This window comes from Aythya marila (assembly GCF_965140915.1).
Source record: "Aythya marila genome assembly, chromosome: 6".
Classification (NCBI taxonomy): domain Eukaryota; kingdom Metazoa; phylum Chordata; class Aves; order Anseriformes; family Anatidae; genus Aythya; species Aythya marila.
The window spans coordinates 34,478,343-34,503,187 of NC_139047.1; the positions used below are offsets into that span (position 1 = coordinate 34,478,343).

Consider the following 24,845-nt stretch of genomic DNA (forward strand, 5'->3'; position numbering starts at 1 on the left):
ACAATAGTTTTTATTTTATTTATTTTTTTTTCATTTTACTGCATATCTTTTGTATGTTATTTCCTACATAATTAAGAGAACCCATAGGTATAATATGTATTTCAGTGATTTCAATAAAATCTCGTTTAAACCCATTTGTGGGAAAAATACATATTATACCTACTGACAATTCTCTGCCTTCTATGCTTTGTAAACAATGAGTAGCTGTGATTAGCAACTGAATGTACAGATATTAGTTCAAATTAATGTTTGGTTAACATGCCACTATAGCTGCAGATGATGTATCACTGCCCATGTATTATAGTAACTACTGTACAAAAATTCTGTACCGATCAATTTAAAATAACCTTGTAAAGTTTAATTACTATCTAACACGAGCAATGAATTGAGAAAATGTCAGATCTTAGTAAATGTGTCTTTTATCATAGATCAGTATTTCACATACAATAATTATCCCATTAATGCTAAATGAAATGCTTATTGAGTGTATTTAGCATGCAGTGTAAGTGGTTGAAATGACCAGGTATATGTAATAATATCCTGACAGACACAGTTGAAAGAAAAGACATTTTGAAAGACAAATTATTCTTGTTAAACAAAAAGAATACTATAACAGAAGATGACTTTTAATAGAAGCAAGTTTTCTGAAACAGTTTCAGTTTAATAAATGAAAAAACAATACAATAGTAAGCTACAATACCTTCCTAAAGCAAGAAGGCTCTGTGCCTCGTTTGGTTTTAATTCTGTCTCATACTGTGAAGAATGGAGAATGGCTAAGTTGCTAGTTTATCTAACTTAACACACCCCACACTTGTCAAATATGCTGCGATAAATAGTTTTAACTACCTTCTGCTCATCTTTCGATTATAGGATATTATGAAGGGATTTGTAGATTGAGTCTCAGAGTTTGTCATACATTCTACAGAAGAAAGCTGAAGAAGGCACTTAAATGAGGTTTAATGTGAAAAACACAATTAGATAAACAAAGAGCAAAACTGTATTTTACATTGAAAACATCTAAGGCTTTAGAAAATCCCTTAAAGAAAGCTCAATGTTTTTACGACAACTGAACAATGTCATAAATAACTACAATCTTCCTGCCTGTTTCCTGATTTTTTTTTTTTTTTTTTTTTTTTTTTTTTTTACAGATTCTGTATACCTGAGGAATACACATATGAGTACACTGGTGTCTGAATCAGGTATGCAGAGGAAAGAAGTCCTTTGCTGTCATATGTAAGAGGGAATTAAGACAAATGCACAACTGTATCAATAAGCACATTCAATATGCTCCGCACAACAGTCATTGCTCAAACACTCTTAATGCTTACACAAACATGAACACTCCTGTTGTCAGATAAATGCGCACTGCTAAAGCTTACAGCCTCCTCCTCCTCTAATCAAATCCTTCACATACTTTCTTAGGCAAGTTTCAAAATGAGAACCCATCCTCACATTTTTCCCTTTTGCTAAATCAGTACAGCACAAGTCTCACAGCCTCCTGACTCAGCTTGCCTGTAGGCCACCACAAATATGCAGCAGCTTCTTTCAACAATTACAGCAGCTTAAAATTATGGGAAGAAATGCATGCATTTCTATTTGCTACCTTGTGAAACAAGTGACTTGCTAAAAAGCACAGGCAAGCTTAAGAGCGTTCCTCCCGGATCATTAGCAATTTATGTGCACCAGTAATAGCCATTGTCATTAAGTGTCCCTCATCCTCTATGCAATTATGCATCATAAAATCAAGAGTTTATTCCAACTCTTTCAATATATTTCCAGTATATATTTCTTTCTCACCTTCTGAGGCAAGTTTTGACAGAAGTAAAGAGTAAGGAGTTGTCCGACTGAGTGGGCAGACGAGTTAACTTCTCATCTGTTAGAAACTGTAACTATTTTCTAACCATCTCATTAACGTAGTGGTTCTTAGGTGACAGTTTTAACGATCCTGTATCCCCCAAAGTGTCACATGAATCTTGAAGCACATAACGATTACAAGAGAGCAAGAAGTACATTGACTGGAATATTAGTGAATGAAGTTCACTAAATTGTGACTGGATTCCTAATATGATCGATGGCTTAATTATCATATCACCCTGTCATCAACATGACAGAAGCCTGACAGCAGTTGAAAGCCATCACCTAACTGCTGATCCAGAATCTGCACAGATTTTAAATCCAGCAAAAAGAACCCCAGTAAGTTTACACAAACCTCTAATGAATACAGGTGGGACAGATAGCTGCCAAATGCTGCATCACTGTAGGCTCTACTGCACGCTGTTCCTGACATTCAGTATACTTTGTTCTTGCCCTGTATGTTTACAACATTTCAAATGTTGTAAATAATATACAAAAATAAACATTAAATACATTAAAATAAGAGTAGGCCATTTTACAAAGTAAGTATCACCAGAACCTTTTAATTTGAAGTGTGAAATAAAAACAGAGTAAAACAGTTGGTCAATCTGTTTTTCCTGCTTCTGTTTATAAAACTTTCCGAGAAAACAACCGCCATCAGCAGCAGCCTTGCAGAGCAGTACTGCCTACAGCTACAGCACGGCAGCAAGGCATCTTGGCAGAAGGTCCCCGTGCAAGAAAAGGAGAGTCCCCATGCCAAGTGCGCCTTCCCGCTGCTGCTTGGCCCTGTCTGGGTTCATAGACTCGAACACTCTTGATAGGTTCACTTCTGATTCAGATTATGGGTACAGAGAATCAAATATTAACTTTTATTACATCCCCAAATGCTGATTTATTCAAACAATTAAGTGATTAAGAGTGATCTGCAAGCAACTAACTAGTCACCAAGAAATGCAGCCATTCCCAAAGGCAGCACTCTGCTGACTCAAGAGCAGAAACTCTTTTAACCTCAGTGGTAGCTTAGCTGCTGTAACTCCCATACAGTAATACCACAAGTTTCACACCATGCTTTCTTTTTGGTTTTCTACTAGAATTATGCTAAAACACCCTTCAAAGCGTCCTTTTTTTTTTCGTCTCCCCAGAGCATCCACTATGTAATTCATTCATGGTACCACTACATGAGAGGGCGTGGGTTTTTACCTTAATTACCATCTTTAGACTTACTACTTTTAGCAGTAAAAAAAACTTCACACTTTGCATCATGTGATATTGGTGACATCTATCTACAGACAGAATTTAAACAGGGTTCTCATAAAATTTTCCATTTTAGATAGATCTGTATTGGTCATCCTTCATTTTAAAACCAAGCAAGGGTTATTTTATGGAACCTATTTAAGTTTCTTGTTTTCTCTCCATGTTGCAACACGCTTCACAGACTGAAGCTATTAAAGATGGGACTAAAGCATTTTTTATTTTATCACCATTCCTGGATCTTCTCAGAGTGGTCTTAGTGTTATAGAACCTGTATATTTAAAAGCCCCTGGTAGGAGTGTGGAAGTGGTTATTATTTTATGCCAAAGCTAATATGACACTGCTGTTCACATTTTTAATGCCACATCTAATCAACCTCTCTCAGACTCCTCACATCTGAGTGATTGCAGAATAACATTATAACCCTGTATATATTTTTCTTCGTTAATGGTGCAACTGAAATGGACCCCATTACAGGGTATGCTCTCTTAAAATACAGGATGAAAATTCTGTTAAAATAACAAAATATTTCCAGTCAATCCACATTGAAAAAACAAGCTCTGAAATTCAAGGACCCACGTTCTACTCAAATATGAAAAAAAAAAAATAAAAAGGTGAGCTGTGCATCTCTTCTGTTACCTGGGACAAAGAGTGAAAACATGGAAGATACTCAAGAGAATGCAAGACAGGAATGAAGAGTCCCCACTCCTCATGTGTCCAGGCAGATCCAACACCGACTCCTCCCAAGCTGGAATTGGGCTTTGCTGTGCTCCTACCACTCCAAGCATCGCTCTACAGTGGGTGGATGTCCTGGCAGGCAGAGGCATTCTGGCAACCAGGCTGAATCCATGACAGCAGAAACGGCAGACAGTTAAGGCAGCGTCTGGCACTTGCCAGAGAGAGATGAAAGAATTGAAATTGTATTACTGTGCAAGAGTTCGCATGGCAGAGCAAAGACCACAGAATCACCTCCGCAGAAGACGAGTCCTTCACAGAAGGAACAGGCAGTATTTCAGCACAAAATGAATAGACTATTAGCCTTCAGCAAATGGGATATTTATTGTTTTTAAATTGTACATTAGTCCCCCAGCAACAATGATATTTTTAGTGCACATAAACTGTGAGACTAAGAGAACACGGAGCTAAAACTGAGGACTCAGATTAGTGATTTTTTATGCCCTGAGGGAATACAAGATCTAAACAGATGCACACATAAGTGAATAAGATCCAGCGATACTAGGGGAATAATGCCAACTGCGTCAACAATATGAAAAGGCTACTGTTCAGAAACGTCCAACAGATAGCAGACTCTGGTCCCAACAGACAGTATGGGAAGTGAAGAGATTTAATTAAAAGGGGGAGCAACCCTGAAACGAAGGTAAGCACAGAGATAAGAACACCTCCCCCAAAAAAGCATTTTCCTTTTACAGTATCATGGTCAAAAAAGAAGCATACATAGCTGCTGTGTACCAAAAGAGCTGGCATCCACAATAATGTTACCCTGTCATTTTGTATTGGTATTTAGAAGTTTTCCTCAGAGAGAGGCGTAGGCTGAAACATCAACATATCAGTATTAAGAATTCCTGTTTTCTTCCTGTAGCTTTTAAGTTGTAGATATTAACAAAGATGAAATGCTTATCTATTCAAATAGAAACACAATTTTGACCTTAGCACATTACTGTGAAGACAAAACATGTTGTTTTGATATTTACAAGATGCCGAAATTAGCAGCACTTCACAATCAACCACATACCATCCTTGATAAAACAGCCTTGCAAAAGACCCTCTGGAGGAGGAGAGAGAAAAAAAAATGAAAATAAAACAAATCAGTTATCAGTAGCGGATTTTCAACCCAAACTTCAAAAACATCAAATCATTGCACTTGAGCGCTGTAGACAAGGGAGTCACAAAGCTTAAACTGGAAGCAGACCCTGCATACATTAAAAATGTTTTCCAACACCACCTAAAAAGCATCCAGCGACTGCCAGAGCTGCTTCTGCTGAGCATGAAATCTACTATCCAGGTGAAGGAAGGGGCAGTGTAAATTAATGATAAATTTCTCGTTGGCCCAATATATACTCCTCCTGGTACATATACATGTATATACCATGATCTTTTTTCTAGCTAAATGTGAGACTGAACTGTTACCTTGAGATGTTTTAGCCACGTGCAGCTGTTCTTACAGTTTCTCAGTGAGTAACACAACCACTTGGAGCTTAGGCACTGAACAGAGCAGCCATGCTAAAGGAACTCTGGTTTTAACTAATGTCTGAACAGCAAATAACCACATGTTAACACAGCTGATGCCTTCCACTAGGGCGAGACACCTCAGTAAGCTCAGCACAACCACACACAGAAGCCTACACCAAAGATCACTGCCTCACAAGCACTCCAGCGGGCGGGCATGGATCACTGTCCGAATATTACTGCTGGCTGCAGACTAATGCAGTTTTAACAAGCTCAAAGCATCTTGCTAAAATGAATCTGTCATTATAAATAACTGACAGTACAGTGGGCACACAGCGTAATGCATTCACCAAGGCTATCACATGGTGGTAGAAATTAGCTTTGGTACTTCGCATGTTCCTCTGCTGATAACAGTTCAGGTTTCTACATATACTTTTTATTCTGGCAATTTCACCTACTAAAAGAGATCTTACTGTCAACTTCACGCATATATGTGGTATAAGAGAAAATCCCCTGAAAGACTAACCCGATATCATTAAATTCTACCACTAGTAAGCCGGTGCCTGAGGAGTGCAGCCCTATCCCTGTGCACCAGAGCAGTGCTTACACCGGCAAGCCTGGAAGCTCAGGCTTCCGAAATATCTACCCAAATGTTTGCATCTTTAACCAAGCTAGGAAGATGTGCTTCCTGAGAGATGGGATTCAGCCTCAGCACAGCATAGCACCAGACCAGCACGTAATCTATCTTCAGGCTTGAACAGAATCCATGCACATACCTGTGTATTCACAACTATGGGAGCTCCTTAGACGTTATGGGCAATTAGAAGTAGGATCGTTATAGCAAACGCACACACCATTTATGAGAAGGGTTTTTTGCACTGCTCTGAGAGTAGAAAGAAACAAATTCAAATAAAAGCATGTCTGATGTAGTGCTCCCCTGCACAGCCAGAGAAACATTAAGAAAGCTTAATCACAAAACAAAGCTCCCCAGCATAGATAGCCACAGAGTAGCATCCTAGAAATCAAACCCAAGGCTTCTTTTTGCACTATGTAACTTTTAAAATTTGTTTTCTTAAACAAGCAAGCACTAGCTTCCCAGCTTTATTTATTTATTTATTTAGTTAAAGAGCAAGGTGACAACCCCTTTCAATATGTGTCATATATGCAAACACGTCCAAATGTGGATTAAAAAATAAAGCTTTGAGGGAGCTGTGGGTGTTGCATCACTGGTTCTTCTATACGATTGACTTCTCAGCAGCAATTTTATACATCTCTTATCATCTTTCTCCAAAATGGAAAAGGAACATTCCCTTGACTGTGTATGAAGTTTTTCAGTTATTTACTGTGATACAAAAATCAAACTGAGAAAAAAAATCTGTTGCAGAATCTCTTGGTATTTTTATGCATTCAAAACTGTAAGCCTGCTGGCAATTCGCATGTGACAACAAATACAGCTGAGTCATGGAAAAATAGAATAAACATTCTATGATTTATGGTTTCCAGTTTTACCACAAAAAAAGCAACCAAGCTGTCTGGATAAGTGTAATTTTCACTTTTCTTCCCAGGCTTACATCACTCCCTATTGGAACTAAGTATTGCAATTACTTTGAAAACTAAATTGCTTTTTAAGAATAAAAATAAAAATAAAACTACATTGCTGACAGGACCACAGGATAAAGGTATTTGACTAACAAAAGGTTTGCACTGACCTGCATGATAACTGGGGAACTGATTAGCTCCTCATTCTCCTCCTTGCACAAACTTTCCCTCATGAGGCCAGGAGGACATTTGGTCCTACATAGCCTTCCCAAGCTTTTTAACAGGGCAGCTGTGGCAGATCATTGCATCAACATGAACTGTACTTCCTACAATGCCAAGCTGTGGCTGCATTACGGATGTTGACCATATGAACTCATGTTGTGTGCTCTCATGTTTCTGCCTCCTTTTCCTGAGAGCAGGCCAAAAAAAAAAAAAAAAAAAAAGGGACCAGGTTTTAGAGGTCAAGGGACACTACATGAAGCTCTTCAACCCATCATCATATATTCTTTTCCTTAAGTTTCACTTACTCAAACTTACCCTTATTCCAGCTTAGCAGGAAACATTTATCTGTTCACATTTTCCCGCTATTTCCTAAATTTGAGTTCCAACTTCTGTAAAAACACTTGCTGCAAATGCAGAATTTATCTCGTGCACTCCAAGGACAGTTTTGGACAGGTAACTCACAGCAGCCTGTCCCAGTGGCCTGCACACAGAAAGCACGGCTAAATGCCCAGAAGCAACAACTTCACTGACCAAACCTTAAAGCAGTTCAGTAGAAATGGAACCATTTATAAATAGTTTAAAAAACAATCCCATTTCTTAAGCTGGAGACAGTGGCTTGCCCGTATAGAGCAAATTTAAAAATCAGGCTTCCTAACATGACAGATTATGCAGTTTTTCCCCACATTTTGCTTGCTGTTTACTTCAATCATTAACAATCTTTGTGCCAGCTCCAGATTACCAAAAAAATAAAAATACCAAACAAACACGTCTCTTAAAGACAGTATTCTTTTTTTTTTTAATCTAATTTAAGAGCTTTCCAACATCTTCTAGTTGTGTTTTAATTTAATCATAAAAAAATTGTCTGCCAGAACTAGTAATATATTATTTAACTGAAATAAATGCATCTGTTAATGTGTTTAATTAAGCATACAAAATGCTTTATTTCATTTTATTTGTATTTAATATTTCCTGTTTTCCCTGAAGTATTTATTATCCAAGGCATGATTCTTCTAATCTTAGATATACTCTGGGACTTAAGTACTATTTTATATCAGCATTTCTCAGCTGCTTTTATCGTGAATAGATATATTATAAACCATGTTAATGAGCTGTTTAGTATTCATGTATTAGACTTTTCCTCATTTTATATGGAAATAATACTATAAAAATTCTAAGAATACTAGTTTTATGTGCACGATAATGATGAGATGCAAAGCAAATAAGGAGGAGGAAATCTGGTGGCAGTGAATATGAAATGGATTAGTACCTCGTCAATGTGCTTTACATTGGTTTAAAATTATTAAGCATGTAATTAAGTAGGATCAATTGCACTGTTTGTTTTTGAGGTAATGTTTCAGCTATTTTAGATGTTTTTATCTTTAAGAATTTACTTTCACACTAATGATATTCTTGTAATCTCCCCCCTCCTGCTATGAAGCCACATAGTCAGGGTATGCATGTAACCCACGACATATCAGGAAATGACCAGGGCATAAGGCCAGGCCAAAGTCACTCTAAAGAAAGATAAGAACAAGGCAAATTAAACAATTTCATAAACATAAAAATAGTTCAGTTCAGCTGACCTTATTAATCAGATGTATTCCAGTCCCCAGGACTGTTAGCAGGAAAGAAATGCTACAGCTACGTGCAGCAACTGCAGCCCTGACCTGGCTGACCTCAGAGCAATCTCCAGTGCAGCCAAAGTGAAATGAGATTAGGCTTTGTAGGAGCCTAATGAGTCAAACTGTCAGCCTTCAGCACACTTACAACTGAATGCAGATCACAGAAATAAATAAAATGTGGAATTCTCACTTTGTATAAGGTGGGGACAGAGAAGACTATTTTCTAGCTAGGATAGAGAACTTACAAGTGCTTTGCTGAATTAAAAAAAAATAAAAATGTACACCTTTTTTACATCTGCTGTTTAACTGAATTGTCTCATTTAAAACCAGGAATTCCAAATCTGTGAAACTATACATTTGTTGTTATGGAAAATCTGATGTCTGTGCCCCCCACCGTCACCCCCCTCCCAAAGATGTGGAGTATCTCGTGTTATTGCAAATACACCATCAAGTTACACTTCTAAGAAGCTGAGACTTTGATGAGGTTGTAAATTTCAGACAATAAATATGAGTTTGGCATTCTTATAAGGAAACTTGGGTCCAATCGTGTTCTCAAGAATAGAATCAACTGACAATTATTTCGTACGGGGCACATCCAAGTTTTGCGTAGAACCTCATGCTTGTTTCTGAGGACATAGCTCGCTGTCCTGCAAAGCTACACGCAGATATTGGTACTTCTTTGAAAAAATGAAGTGAGATGAAAGCATTAAGCAATTCCAAGATGTGAAAGTATTTCATTTGGCACAGTAAAGTTTCACCTAGAAATACTGGGACAAGTATAAGAGCTGCTAAGACAAGGACTTCCTGGATTAGATCTGTAGATCCAAAGTTAACATAAGAAACTAAATCCTGAAGGGCACTTTTGAAATGAAATCTCTTCCATAATCATTTCCTTTTCTGCCTTATTAAAAGGGTAAAACGTAGTGCACTTGAATGCAGACCACTGAGTTACACTCCTGTTCCATAGTTATGCATTATTCTTTGCGAGCAGAGTTTTTGTCTTCCATTATTTCTTTGACCATAGCAAAGTGTCCTCTTTACTAAAACTACTGTGCATTATAGAGCTAAAAACACATCCAAGTTCTTATTTTAAATCACAGCCCTATTTTCAAAAAAAGAGCAATTTTACTTCTCTTCCAGCAAGCCATCTGCCTGCTAATGAGGGTTGTTTTCATCAGTAATTTTGAGAAGAAAAATGGTTATTACACTTTAGCACTTTAAGTGACAAATAGAGAATACCACCCAGCCCACTATTTTAATGCCTAGCATTTCTCCCAGTACAGGATCTGCAGGCCAGACATATCACATAAACATTTCTAATGAATCTCAGTGTAATTGGGGCTCATAATGAATGAAGTAGCATCACCTCAGATTAAAATCTTTGAACACGACATTTCATATATAATATTGCTGTGATTTATAAATCCTGCAGAAATAACCTCTTTACATCAGCAGTCAAAAAAAGGTTTTGATGATGCTACAGGCTTACATTTTTAATTTTCAACACCTAATCAATAGACAAAGCAGTGATTCAGTAATTTGTCTACCTCCATTTTACCAAAGCTATTCCTGGCAGGCACTGGAGTGACATCCTAACAATCAAGGCTATCACAATCATCTGGATATTTGGCTAAATTATCCTACTTAAAATGTATTCCACATTTCCCCAAATACTTTTTTCGTGATGCAGACTATTGAACAGCACTAGCAAAAACCAAAGGGACTGTTGAGGAAGATAAAAACTGCAGAAATGAAGGAATAAGAATTTAGACATCACTGAAGAGAAAAGGATGAGACCTGTGAGTCTCCCATAAAAGGGAAAGGGAATCTGCTCATAATGATAACAGAAGAAAAATAAGGGAAACAAATAGTTTAATAGTTTAATGGCAGAATCACAGGAAAATAATGAATAAAACAACAGTGAAGACTAGGACTAAATAAATTAAAAAAAAAAAAAAAAGGAAAAATACAGAGTTGAAGAAAAAAACAAAAGTCAACTGCAGAAGAGTTGCAAGGAGAGAGAGAGAAGAAAAAAAAGAAGAAACAAATTGTTAAGAAGCACAGGAATGCAAAATAAGTGGGATAGAAATAAATTCACATGTAAATAGGGACAAAAACATTATGGTAAAAAAGTTTTAAACATACTCACCTAAATAGAGAGATTCTACCAAATTAAAAAAAAAAAAATAAATAATCCTTTAACTACAGTGCTATTGCTTAGCTCTTCATTGGGTTCTCCTGCACTGACAGTCAGGGGACATATCCCTCCTGTAAAACCAGATAGGACCATGTGCATACCTGTAAGCTTGCCCATGCCCAAACTGAGATTACCACTGAGACACAAATCTTTTATTGCCAACTGTTTTTTGCAGCATTGACCTTCCTGACAATAATGTCATTACGTTAGGCTTCACAGCCAGCACAACCTCATGAAAGAGAAACTGTGACAAGCCTTGCTATCTCTTCTCTCTACTTTTTATAAAATAAAATTGCTTTGGGTTAAAAACTTGCAAACGATCTTAGCCAAAGTATGACTTACTTTTATGTTTTTCAAGAGATTGATCTTTTCATTTTCTTGTCTTATGAGTATATATCCCATTAGAGTTGCTTCTGTGTAGGAAGTGCAATTTTAGCAAGCAATTAATCCATAAATGAGCTGTTTCAGAGTTTTAGGTATTGGACATCATCCTTCAAAGGCTCTATCCTGCCCTTGTATTATACCTACATGTTTCCACAGACCTTAAAAGAGGCCCATTTTGTCAGCAATGATCTAACTGAATTCCCCGTGAATCACTTTCAGGAAGCCATACAAAAGATAATCAGCTACAGACAAAAAAAAAAAAAAAAAAGTAGTATATTTACAATGACCATGTCACTGAGATGCAATGACCTCTAAACCCTTCAATCCTGAACTTCTTGTTGCATACTTTATACCAGAAATTACAGAGGGGAAAAAACACAGCTTGTGAGCTACAGAAGTTATACCTATTTGAACCTGGGCCTCTTGCTAGGGATGTTGAGCTTCTGTGATATAACAATATCATGATGCCCTGTGTGGTTCTCATCTTTCACACAGACTGGAGATACTGTGATTTTGCCACCCTGCCCCTGAAGTAATTCATAAATTTATTTTTATTTTATTTTTTTAATTTGCCCCATGTGCATAGGCTGAGAGAAATCTAACGCTGCATTTTGTGTAATCAGATGGCCACATGAACTTCAGCACTTTACTGAGTCCAAGGGAAAATCTTATCTAAAGATCATTTCATATTAGAAGCTCAATGCATCTCACAAAGGAATTTTCCTTTGCTGAACTTCTTACACACCACACAGATCTCCCACTGCACGTTCACAAGGCAGGAATCATTATCAGTAAACCCCAAACGGGCTAGCCTTAGGAAAGCATACTGGCCTATACTAAAAGTTAATTCAAAAATGTGCATTGGTAAGTTGGAGATAACAATTTGAATAACTATATATCATATTCACACTAGCTGCATAATCATAACTACAAATCTATTGCAAAGTTTTCAACTTGCTTTTAAGGTAGTTACATCTCATAGAAATAGGTCTGGGTGTATGGACTATGTAAAGGCCCACATTAAAGAATATACAGACCAGAGATCAAAGTAGAGTTGAATATAAAAAAATACAGAAACAAGCTAATGAAAACATTGTTGAATGATCTTAGTCTTTAAAATTATTATTTTTAAAGCAAAAGCAATTCTATTTCCTGACAAATTATGGGCACACATCCCCTGATAACATTAGGAAGAAGTTTCAAAGTAAGGGCCATAGCCGTATGCTTAATCACCCCAAGTACTCACACAGAAGCTAACAAGCTGGTTTTATTCACACAAGGATAACACACGTCTTCCAGTGATTTGAAAATACACTTCTGTGTCAGAAGCGGTTTTACCAGCCATTGGACTAGTAAACTATAAAAAGAAATTGCCTCTAAATGTTCTCTAAGGCCTCCATACCATCACTTATATATTACTGACTGCGACAGAAAAAAAGTACAAAATTATGTTATTTACCAGCCTACGATGTGCACTCACCTGCACCCAAGGATGGGGTGGCCCAGAGGGAGGAAGAGCAGAACAAGTGCTTAAAAACAAAGGAACATCCCCAAAGCAGAAAACCTCTCATGGGGACAACTGGGCCCAACCAATGGCTGTCCCAAACCCCACAGTGGATCAACCTGAATTCCTCCAGCTCAACTGTAACAGAGGATTTGTCTCAATGGGGTGCTTCTCTGTAACCTTTCCAAAAGGCTTAGAGGGTACGAACACCATCGACATTCATCCTTTCCAGACTGTTTGCTCTAATATTCGGTTAACTGCCAGAACATCAGCAATCCTATCACACCAGCAAAACGACCTTTCCTGGAGGGGGCAAGCACGCCAGTTTTCCCAAATGACAGAGCAAGGAGAAAGCAGAGGTCAGAAGCTGAAGCCAAGGTGAACATCTGCATGACTGCTGCCTGAGGAAAAGGGGCAGAATACATCAAAATATTCAAACAGGACAAAGCACAGCAAGTATCTACATGCCAAAAACTACTATGGCCAAGACAAAGGCCACAATAAATACATCTTTGCTAGTGCTTACCAACCACAGTTGCTTTGCCAGGGGAAACCACAAAGAGATCCTCACTTGTGTTTCCTTTCAGCTCTGCAGAATCAGTACCAGGAAAGTTCATCCTGCTTCAAAACACTTATCTTGTTCTGTCAGAAGCACTTCTCTTCACAAGCTAACATATAACCGTGGCAATATTGTGTGGTTCTACTACGCATTTAACTTAATTTTACATAAACCAGCAAAAGTTTCATAAGATCTATTGACATTTGTCATTTTGTTGTGGTTTGTTTCCCACAAGAGCTATAGAAGTTATGTTTCATGCTACTGATATGAAAGATCTTGATTTGGAGAGAAAAAGTGGGTATACATTCATCACCTCACACAAATCTGTTTAATACAACTATCAACATGGTTAAGCATCTTGAAGAATATAATAAGCAGCTATTTTAAATAGCAGATTTCTTTTCTTTCCAATAGTAAATATATACAGCAATATTATGAAGGGTAAAAACACCAGCATATTTTTCCCTTGCATCCAGTGATTTGCCATTTACTTTCAACAGCCTCATTGCAGCCCATCTTGAATGTATGCAAGTTATTTATTGATCTGGAATTTTCAAAAGCTACTTCTGAGTGGTTTGGGAACCTGACTTATATTGAATTTCAATGACTCTACTTGTAAAAGAATTAGGAGCTTTAGGAAATTTTATCTTTATTGTTTCATACTGCAGGAGCGATGAAGCACCCAATTATTCTTTGCTGGTAAGACAACTACAATCAAGGTACCAAATTAACAACTTTTAAGCTTGTGAAACTAGTCTCACATAATTAGCATCCAGAGAATGAGAAAAGCTATTTTAGCATACAAAGTGAGACTCAAGCTTTTAAACAAGGTATTTCTGGTTTCTGCCTTTCTCTTACTCCTTCAAATTCAGCTTAGCCATGATTACAGAAGATGATAGTCCCTCAACATCCTACAGAAAGATTTATCATCAGAGATGATTTCAACATGTTTTGATAAGGCTGTATCTATTCAAACTTCTAGAGATACGAACCATTCATATCTGATGACCTGTTAATATAAATTGGGGTTCTTTCAATTCTGGAAGAGTCAGCTACAAATGAACTGTATAAGTGGCTTGTATTCAAATAGCCCTTTGGATAACATTTAAGAAAGCTATAATACAAGACCAGTGGTGTCAGGATAACAAAAGTCTAGCTGGGGACAATATGAGAAACAGTTGTTGTCCAGTGGTGCAGGGTGAATCGTTTTCAGAATTTTGATGCTGCTAAAATAACCAAGTGTCAAGTTCTTTTATATCTTGGTAGTAGAACAGCCTGATATTTTAACTGTGTTTTTTCCTCTCATAAGATATTCTTGGTACTCAAGCAAATACTTAAGGTCACAGATGTCTCTAATAGGTACCTGTGCCATAGCAAAGCACTGCAGCCTGGAACAAGCCACAGAATAGTATGAAGAGTTCAGGGTGTACTTGTGCCAGACCTCAAATCTCCACAGGGCAAGTATTGGCCAGTTCTATAGCATCTTCCTCTATTTCATGGCTAAGAGAAAATAAAACATCCTTTGCACTGAACATCACAAAACTAAACACATTCAGTGTGCACAGCTTCAGAAAGAAGTTACAGAATATGAGTAATTTCTTTCCCTCCTCTTTCACCTTTCCTTAGTACGATGCACTCTGACAGAGAGGAGTTTATGAACTGAGGTTAGACAACCATATGCAAACCAGACAAATCCTTAAGCCTAAAGCTGTTAAAACACATAAAAATCCTTGAGTAGTAAAACAGATGGAGTCATCTGCAAATACACCTTTTAAATCTTGACCCTGTTAGTAGGAGGTTGAGAGGGAAACCTGGAAATAGTATATCAGACCAAATCTTCACATTTCAGAAGCCATGCACTGATGTTTTCTGTGCAACCACAAGGCTTATTTAGAGATGAATATGTTAGTGAGAGTGCCAACTGTAATGCAACATGCACTGGTACCCCAAAATAACAATGTTTTGAATTGGTGCTTTGAGATACTTGAGACAGGGGAATGCTTACAGCTTAACAGCTATATTAGTAGCAGGAATGGTAAAATTAGTAAAATTCAATATTAGCCAGACCTTTACAACTACTTAGCAACTAAAGCAGGGAATATAAAGTAGATATTAGGTGTTACAAAAGGTTGTCACCATATTTGATTTCTGAACTCCATTCATTTCAAAAGTACTTTTAACCCTTTTGTATTTATCCCAGTAAAATAGTTTAGCAGATAAGCCTATAGACAAGAAATAAAATAAATCTTTAAGTAAGGAAGTCATATAAACATTTGCACCTACCTCCAGACTGACAGCTGTCTGTAAAAGTCAAACATGTCTGGCCAGATTCTGGGGCACCTGACAGAGTTGTATTGATTTCAGGTGAGCTGGCTGATTTAGCCTACAGAAGAACCAAGCCTCATCCGATTAGGTTAAGTAAATTGATTTTTGAATCCTGACTATTTGCAAAAACCTTATGAACAACCTAGAGAATTACCACCCAAGAAAGGGTAGAAATTACTTGGTCAAGAGTTTTTACTACTATAGTTTTCTAAAAATGAATTTTCTTATGAACAATTCACTAGCAGAGAAGCAACAAAATCTGTTCACTAAATTATTCATTCTGAATTACTGAACCAGGTTCATTCACATTATAAAAAGCAGTAGCTTCACTGAGAACAGAATGAATCGCAGCTGCTAAGAAACAGACAGAACACATGCAAATGCTGTAGGAATTCACTTCTGGTCTTACAAAGCTATTCGTGAGATGATTTAGTGGGAGATGGGAAGTAGAATGGGGACAGACCAGTGATGGATGTTCTCTTTTGACTCAGAAGAGCACAGGCCATGACAGGACAGCTCCATCATGCTTGTCCAAAGGAAGCCCAACACAGACAAAGAAAGCTGTGTCAGCACGAAGCCCTACCCCAACCTTTGCCAATGCAGAGACAAAATTCAACATAAATGAAAAAAAAAAATCACCTTTTTCTCCTTTCTGTCCAATCCTGGATCTCTTTATTAAAGCTAGTATAGGGACTATATTGCATGATTTCAGACAGATTCCTGAGAAAATTAGTTTATACAATGATATATGTGTTTGTAGACCAATAGCTTCCAGGCTATTACAAAGTCTGGTAAAAACACCAGCAGGACAGAGGCCACAGAGATATTGAGTACCTAAAAGTTTTCTGCAGATAGATGGCTGAGTGATTAGTGAGACTAATAAGAATTTTCATATTCTCAACTGTGGGAAAAGCTGCAGCATGAGAATTTATCTCTTTTTAGACACCTTGAAATCCCCATGGGAGAGAAGTTAAGAACTTCCACTTGCAGGAAAAGCTTTGATCCATGTTTTCACATTATTAGAACCCAGAAAACCCTATTACTAGGCACAAATCCACAGAAAATCAATCAAACTTCATTTGTTTACGGCTACTGGAACAACTAGCAATACCTGTCAAGCCACACCAAATAATTCATCTTACATAAGTCAGCAAAGGGCTGACAAATAGAAGCTGCATTCATCTATAAACAAACAGACACATGACGCAGTGCACTAAAACTGGAAAGTGCTGCGTCCCTGGCATTAACACCACAGAGTCCTCAAATATTTCATAAGGCTATTTTAAGGTAGTTTATAACTCCTTATGGATACGATGATACAAAGTGTCAGCAAGAAAATTAAGGAACATTATATTCATCTCCGATGGGAAGCAACTTACCTGATGAAGCTGTAGTACATATACGTATTTCAAGATATATTAGATTTGACAGTAAATTACGCTGACTAAACAAATACAAAACCATTAATACTAGAATATCATCGCAAGCAAATATATGGGAAAGTTTCTCCCAGCATCCCAGTGCTGTCACTGGGTCCTCATGCAGAGGCCTGGGCTGAGTTGAACTGAAAGGGAGAGGCAGGGCAGTCCCATTACTATTACCTTCTCAGCCTGTACACTCACACGTTGTCCAGGCACCTCATCAACACAGGGCTACCTAAAATGTATTCTTAAAGATGCAAATGTCAGAACTCAACAGTCAGAAAAGCAATGATGCTAACTACTGCTGATGTAGAACAGCACAAGCAACGCATCCTACAGAAACTGTTTGCATTTGCATTAAGGAAACGTGCTTCCAAAAGGATCAGACCTGCTTGTGTCAGAATAGGGTGGGCTTTGCCACCCTCTTCCCCTTTCTTTAAGTTATCCATAATCTTCAAAGGCTATGTTTTAATGTGCTGTGATTTTGAATGGCATTATTAACACAGATCATGTGGTCCAGTACAATAAATATGCAAAGTGCTTGGGAGGAAAGTAACCAGGTAACCAGCAAGCTGCTAGATCTGGAACTACGTGCTAAAAATCCAGAAGCAAATTAAAAACTGCATGTGACAATTTTTGTGTTCTTATTGCAATATTCATTACTTGAAAAGGTTGAAGCTGTAGATGTATTATGGTTCAAATGTATGCTTAGAAGTGTTATGCTACAGAAGACGATAATCAATAACCAGTGCAATAATAAAATCTTAAGCATACCACCAAAAACATATTTTGTTTTTAAAAATCCCAAATGGTTTCAAAAGCTGTTAATCAGAGCACCCTCACCACAGTCCCAGAAGCAATTTTCCTATCAGTTTCAAGGAACAAACCATGGAGCAGTAAGGTTGCAATCATAGGTACTTGCCCAGAATAATATATATAAATAATATACATAATTATTATAATATAAATAATATTTGCCCAGTCAGAAATGGTTTCTAGACATCTCTACTTTTCAGTCCCTCATTTTAAAGATTAGGCTCCTAAATAGTGTCTGATGTTTGATACTTTCTTTTCTTTTTACTTTTTACTATGGTTTATCAGTAAACCACATTTCTAACCTTATTGATTGTCAGTATTGCTTTGATATGAAATACATGTTTCTTCTCTTACATTAAATGATTATCCTGGGGATAAAAACCAGTAAATTCCCTCATTTTCCTCAAAATGCAGGAAACAAGGACACATTACGATTTAATATCACCTCATCTGTAGTCTACAACGCCATAAGAAGAAAAAAAAAAATCTGTAAGGTTGCTGCTCTGGTCTTCAGAAGCTCTTACCCACATTAAATTAAAAAAAAAAAAAAAAAAAAAGAAAAGAAAAGAAAAGAAAAAAAAACATCAAGGTCTTTTATAATAATTAAATGTGTTGTATTAAAGCTCTCTCTCAATTTCTGATCTTTGCTTCTTTTCCCTTCGTAGTTTTTACATCTTCTTTCATTTCTTCCTTTGATGTTTGCATGCTCTTAATACCTTTATTGAAAATATTTTGCACTATTCATTTCCACCCAGCCTTCCCTTTTTTTGAGGAATACCTTTTCCCTGTGCCTGACTTTGCCTCTACCCTCTACAGCTCAGTGAGAGCATAGGGAACATATGCTCTGGTGAGTGTTCATTACAAAGTGGCACACGAACAAAACACCTTCTGTTTCTTTTGTCTCTCACCTACACAGGGAATGTAACATGTTAACCTGATACAAAGGTTTAGTCAAGATTTAAAATAAATAAATAAATAAAATCAGAAGCTTTCCCTTTGATTATACAGTTAGTGCAAATGTAAATGTTACCTTTAAAAGGAAGTTAAAATAAATTTGGCACCTTCTTTACTTACATGTGTCTAAAGACTCATCTGAATCATCGGGACAATCAGGTTCTCCATCACACAGCCAGTGCTGGGAGACACAAGTCATGCCATCACGACACAGAAACTCTCCTACGTCACATAACTGATGTTCCTCTGAAAACAAGAATGGTTTAGAATGCAATAATTAAAAAATAAAGAAAAATAAAGTGGCACAATGAAAATTAAAAGTGAAAATTAAATGATTACAATCAGGAATCAAAACAAAGAACAGAAACAATGGGAAGCAGTAATTAAATGAGGTATTTAATGGTAATGCCTCTACTCAGGCTGGATAACCTAACCTCCGGCTGCAGTGTTTCAGTGGGAGCACCCCAACCAGACGTGAACAGGATTCGCACAAATCACCTCCATGAAAAAGAATTGTAGGAAATCCTATTCTTCTCTTCAGCTCTTTCACCATTAAGTTAATTTGTTAAGTAGACAGAACTCAACAAGCTTTAATATTCATGTTTCCAGCAGGGAGGTATCATATTCTCCTCCCCTGCCTGAGAAAAACATTGACAAATTGTTATTTCAAGTAATTGTGTTTTCTCCAGGACACATTTTTGTAAGCAAGCAAACGTCTTTAAATATGAGTTTTTGACTACTGCTTTAAATATGTACTTTAATGAGCAAGTCCCAAGAACTACTTTACTTTTCATGTAACAAAGCTGCAGTTAAAGTTAAAGGTCAAAATTGAGGCACCTTGGTAATTATTTCCTTAAAAATATAACAATTTTTGAAGCCTGGCACACCCAAACTATCAGTTGACTTTAACCAAAGTCTGATGTCCTTGAGATCTAGAAGAGTTAATTAACACAAGACTACTCTTTCATTAACTAACTCTTCCATCATTAATTAAAGCTCACAAAGCCTCTGTGCAATATATTGTATTCTCTTTCTCAACACATAAATTGCAGTAGTCCCTTCCACAAGGTTGGGATTGCAGATCACTGGAAAGGTTTCTCGATTATTCTCTCACACTTACATGACCAAGCAGTAATTTCTCTGGAGTTAATATTGTTACAAAGATATAAAAATAAGCATATAAGTGTTTTGGGAACGATAGTGTATTATTACTCTAGGAAATAACTGTAGGAATATTTTATTAAAATTAATCTATCCATTTCATCCTGCTTGCATTTAGTTTTCAAGATCAGCCTCTAAAACTATCGATGGATACAGTTTCAAATTAGTCAAAGTTGCAACTATTATGCAGATAAATTTAATATTCTTTAATACAGCTGCGTCATGGCTTCTGTAACTCTGTAGGAGTTGTTATATTTTAATTTTTTGCATTTACTACTACAGCAAGAAGCGCTGAGTTAAGTTGTTCATCTTTGTACAAAATGAACGACTGTGTAATTAAAAGTGCAGGTTTACATGCTCAAGGAAGCAGTTTTGCATTAAGCATCTCCCTGAAAAAATTTAAGATCCCTCTCTGGAAGTGCTTCTTGAAAATTCATACTGGAAGAAAGAAAGAAAGAGGGAGGGAGTTTGGTGAGTTTTAGCATTTCAAGGATGTACAGTAATATAAGCAAATTCATTAATTTTTAATAATTTCTTTTAATAAGAATATTAAACTTCATAATAAATTTCTTTGCCTATAGAAACCTTGTAGCACAGTGTGAACTGTTATTTTCCATACATTACATTCATGTTCCTAAAAGGCATGGGAATCAAAACTAGCACGAAGACAATTATCTACCATGTCCACATACCACTCAAGATCCATTTTTTTTCACATGGGTGACCTTGGTATATATCAAATCAGTAGTAGAACTACTTATATGCTCAGTGCCCATTCAATACTTTTTCTTCTTTTTGCATATAGTTATTTCTCAGAGCAAAAGGAGTGGTTGAAATGGCTAAGTGTCATGGATTAAGATTGTTAAAGTTAACAATTTAAATTTATAGATTTCTGAACTGACAGCTAAGTGGCAAAAAAAAAAAAAAAAAAAAAAGCTGAATATAAGAAGTTTAAGCTTCTAGAAACATTTATGCAGTGAAGTTTGTCCACGTGACTGGTTCTACAAGAACATACTGAATTACCGAAATGCAAAATTCCTATAGAAAAATAAACCTAATTTCTTTTCTAATTCCTAACTGGCAATAATTGACTAGAAGGAGGAATCAATGCTGTCATTTATGCTGAAATGTAATACTCCAAGTCTAATTATATGTTGCAGCAAGTGGAGCCCAACATTAAAATTACATTTGAAGCCAATGGAGAATTTCAGTATAGTTATTTAAGTTTGTAAACAAATTTTGCAGTGATACTGATAAAATCAATGCAAAATTTGCAGAGATGTTCTTTTATATCTTTTACGCGAGATGTCAGAATTAAACCCTGCCCAGAATTAACACCTGCAGCCATCTCTGAAGGAAACTCGGCAGTTCTGAACTTTGTAGTTCAGTCTTGGGCATGTATTTGGGAAAACAGCTTGTTTTCAACTTTTTAAATTTTCTTTTAATTGAAATAATTTAGCTATTTCCACACAAACTCCTTCCTCGTATTTTAATCAACAGTACAGAAATTATGGAGATCTAAGCTTTTTTAATTCTCTATCTACAGAAAAACCCTGCAGAGTGAAAAAGCACTAACTTATAGAACACTTTGAAAAACAGATCTTGTTTGGAAGAAAGCAGCTTTATATTCACTCAGGGTTTTATGAGCTCTGAAACTGCTTTTTCAAACTGTTTTCTTTTGCATATCTATAGAATTATCACTTATTTTCAGCTGCTATCTTTGTAAAATGAATTGGACCAGTTAATCATGTAATTGGTGTGTTTTGTTTTTTTTTTTTTTGTTTGTTTTTTAAAGAAAAAAGAAAAATGCATCCTAAAAAAAAAGTAATCATCTAAGATGGCCTTATTTCTTAACAGAAAAAAATATATACACTTTCAATGACACCTCTGCACACTGTTTCTTTCTGTATTGTGTGCTGTGCTAGCAGTCTCCCAGTGGATGAGAAAATTCACATACTTTTAACATACCAATTGTGAGATACAGAGCAGATGGTCAGAAATAATCTCTTGATGGGTAAATAAAAGCTTTGCCTCCCTAAGGACAGTACTCCTATGCTATGTCGCAAACACCTGGCAATGACTCTTGGAAGGAAAGTTTCACAAAAAAATAGCCAGTGCCTTTGTTTTAAAGTCACTGTTTCTACAGCCAAATATTTATTCTGTTAAAAGACAGGCACAGTTTTAAGAGGACAAAGCTCAAAATCTCTATTAGGAAACCAATTACACTAAACCTAAAAAAAATAAATAAAAATCCAGGTTCAATTTATCAGTATTGCGGTTTCACAAGAATCTCACGTTCATACCTGCAGCACACTGCTAAGACAAGCGAAGGTGGAAGGGCTGCTCCCCATGGTGGCTGAGCTCAGGGTGGAGAGACTAAGGAGCATCAGGGCATGTGAGCAGGAGATTGACTGGTGGAGCAACTCCCTGGTGTGCCAGAGGGAAGGGCACTGGGGAATGCTCCCCAAAGCATGGTGGAGCCTCTGCTCTGTCACCATCCAGAATATGGAGGGGACCAAAGAAATAAGGAGGGTTGGAAGTGAGTTCCACTTCGACATCGCCAGCAACCCCTCTCCCCACCTATCTCTCTTCCCTCCATAATAGGTCTGAGGCCCTGAATCTTGAAGGAGCAGTAGGCGAGAATATGGTGGAATGCCTGCCTACGAGATCACATCAGAAGAGGCAGCTGACACCAAGCCTCAAGACTGCCTCCAAAAAGAAAGAAAGAAGGGTAATTGTAGTAGGAGGATCTCAAAAGGATCCCCTTTTGAGACGAAATGAAGAAAGAATTCAAAGCCTTGGGAAAGTTGTTGAAAGAGTTCAGAACACTTCATTTTTTCTTCCCTCCTCCTGTGCTGGGGTGATGATGTGGGACAAAGTAGAAGGATCCAGTCCAATGATTAGCTACATGACTGATACTACAGGCAGGGCTTTGGGTTCTTAGATAATGGCTGGTTTTATAAGATACCAGGCCTGACAGTAATAAGCAGGAAAGTTTTATCTCACAGGAGCAAAAGGGTTCTTGGACAGGAATTAGCAGGGCTCATTTGGAAAGCTTTAAACTAGATCCTAAGGGGGAGGAGGTTGTAACTGGGTTTACATCTGTGGGGCAGTGCCCTAGCAGTAATGAAGACTGGGAGACCTCCCACCCCCCTAGGGTGGAATCAGCATGCTCAGCTTGCTCCCTGAAATGCCTGTACACCAATGCACACAGCATGGGGAATATGCAGGAAGAGTTAGAAATCTGTGTTTGGTCAGGAGACTGTGATTTAGTTGCAATTACGGACACAGTGGGACAACTTACATGACTGGAATATGGTCATGGTTGGGTATGTCCTGCTCAGGAAAGCCAGGCCAGCAAGGCGAGGTGGCAGAGTTGCTCTTTACGTGAAACAGCAACTACATTGTGTTGAGTACCATCCAGGGGCTGATGAGGAGTGAGTTGAGAGTCTGTGGTTGAGAATTAAGGGGCAGACTGGCATGGGGGATACTTCTGTGGGTGTCTATTACAGGCCACCAGATAAGGCTGAGGAAGTTGATGAGGCCTTCTACAGGCAACTGATAGCAGCCTTGCAAACACAAATGGATGAAGTTTAGGAACAAAATATGATGTTTAAGTTCGTTTATACAAAATCTTTGAAGATAGACTTGAAGTTAGAACACTTCAAAGTTTCAGTACCCACAAAATTAGAGATTATCTTTCCTATGATAAAAATGAAATATAAAAACTTTGAAATTTACAATTTTCTCTCAATTTACAAGAAAGAAAAAGGGTAAAAGAAGATGGGCAAAGAACATCACAGGGGGACATGCTAGTAAACATGCTTTCCTTTTCAGTTTGGGGATGCCACCACACTTTTCTTATCAGAAGAAACTTTACACTGACAGCTTGGCTCCACGTGGAAAAAAAAAAAATCAGATAAACACATACAGTGTTGGACTCCATGATCTTTGCAGGTCCCTTTCAATCAAGTTACTATATTTTAAAGTGCTCAGCTGTTTTGTCCGTATCTGCTTACTCAGGCAGAACTCCCAGGAAAGAGGGGGAATTGCCTGCCAAAATAGCAACTGCTTCAGAAGCAAAGAGCAGAAAGGCAAAAGGAAGCATGAAAGGCCAACGAGAGCTGTCCCCAAACTGGACTTGAGGTGTGCTTTTACATTCTGATCCGCTGGTGAGTGCATCACCTGTCTACACAATGGGGAACTTCTATCAGTGATAATAAAGCAGTTCTGCCATGTTTCAGTGATATTATGCAACCCTAAACTTGTACTTTTAAGTTCTTAATTAGTTTTGCTTTGATTTTAATTAAGTTATCTTCATTACAAGAGCTTAAAAACTTAGAACTCCCCCCCCCCCCCCCCCCAAAGCATGTTTTCCATTTGGGATTTTCTTTGATCTCTCACTCTGAAACATGGAAGGGTTTGCAGATTAATTTCTGCAAAATTTACACAGAAGTTGAAAAGTATATTTCGGTAGTAATTTATGTTAGAATTCATCATATGCTAAAACCTAAATTACTGTAACTGAAAGAGAGATGGAAAGAAAGAGCATGCACAGCAGTTCCTACTTATGACTTCTCAGACTTACATAATCGTTTTTCAACCTTTTATACCTTTTGAGTTAAATCTACATTTTTAGTGCCCAGAATACAGCAAAGTGTTTAAGTTTTGGCCACACTAAAGTACAGACAAAATTCTTTGAATGTGTCTTGCAAAACACTAAATCAGAGTTTTACACTCAGTTTATAAACAAAGTGTTGTTAGCCCTTGTTTCCGTCCTGCCTGGTTCAGTACAATGCCACACTCAAAGTCAGAGAGCAAAAGTTTTATTCACACAATCCACAGAATC

General features: G+C 37.2%; 1 protein-coding gene across 1 annotated transcript in view; it reads right to left on the reverse strand.

Moving 5' to 3' along the window:
- The window catches only part of LRP1B (LDL receptor related protein 1B), a gene marked incomplete at both ends in the record, with an annotated part of 666,837 nt that overhangs the window by 481,689 nt on the left and 160,303 nt on the right, over nucleotides 1–24,845 (reverse strand). The window contains one exon of the mRNA XM_082763005.1: nucleotides 18,956–19,081. Within this exon, the coding sequence (XP_082619131.1) occupies nucleotides 18,956–19,081 (126 nt within the window). The remainder of the gene's footprint in view (nucleotides 1–18,955; nucleotides 19,082–24,845) is intronic.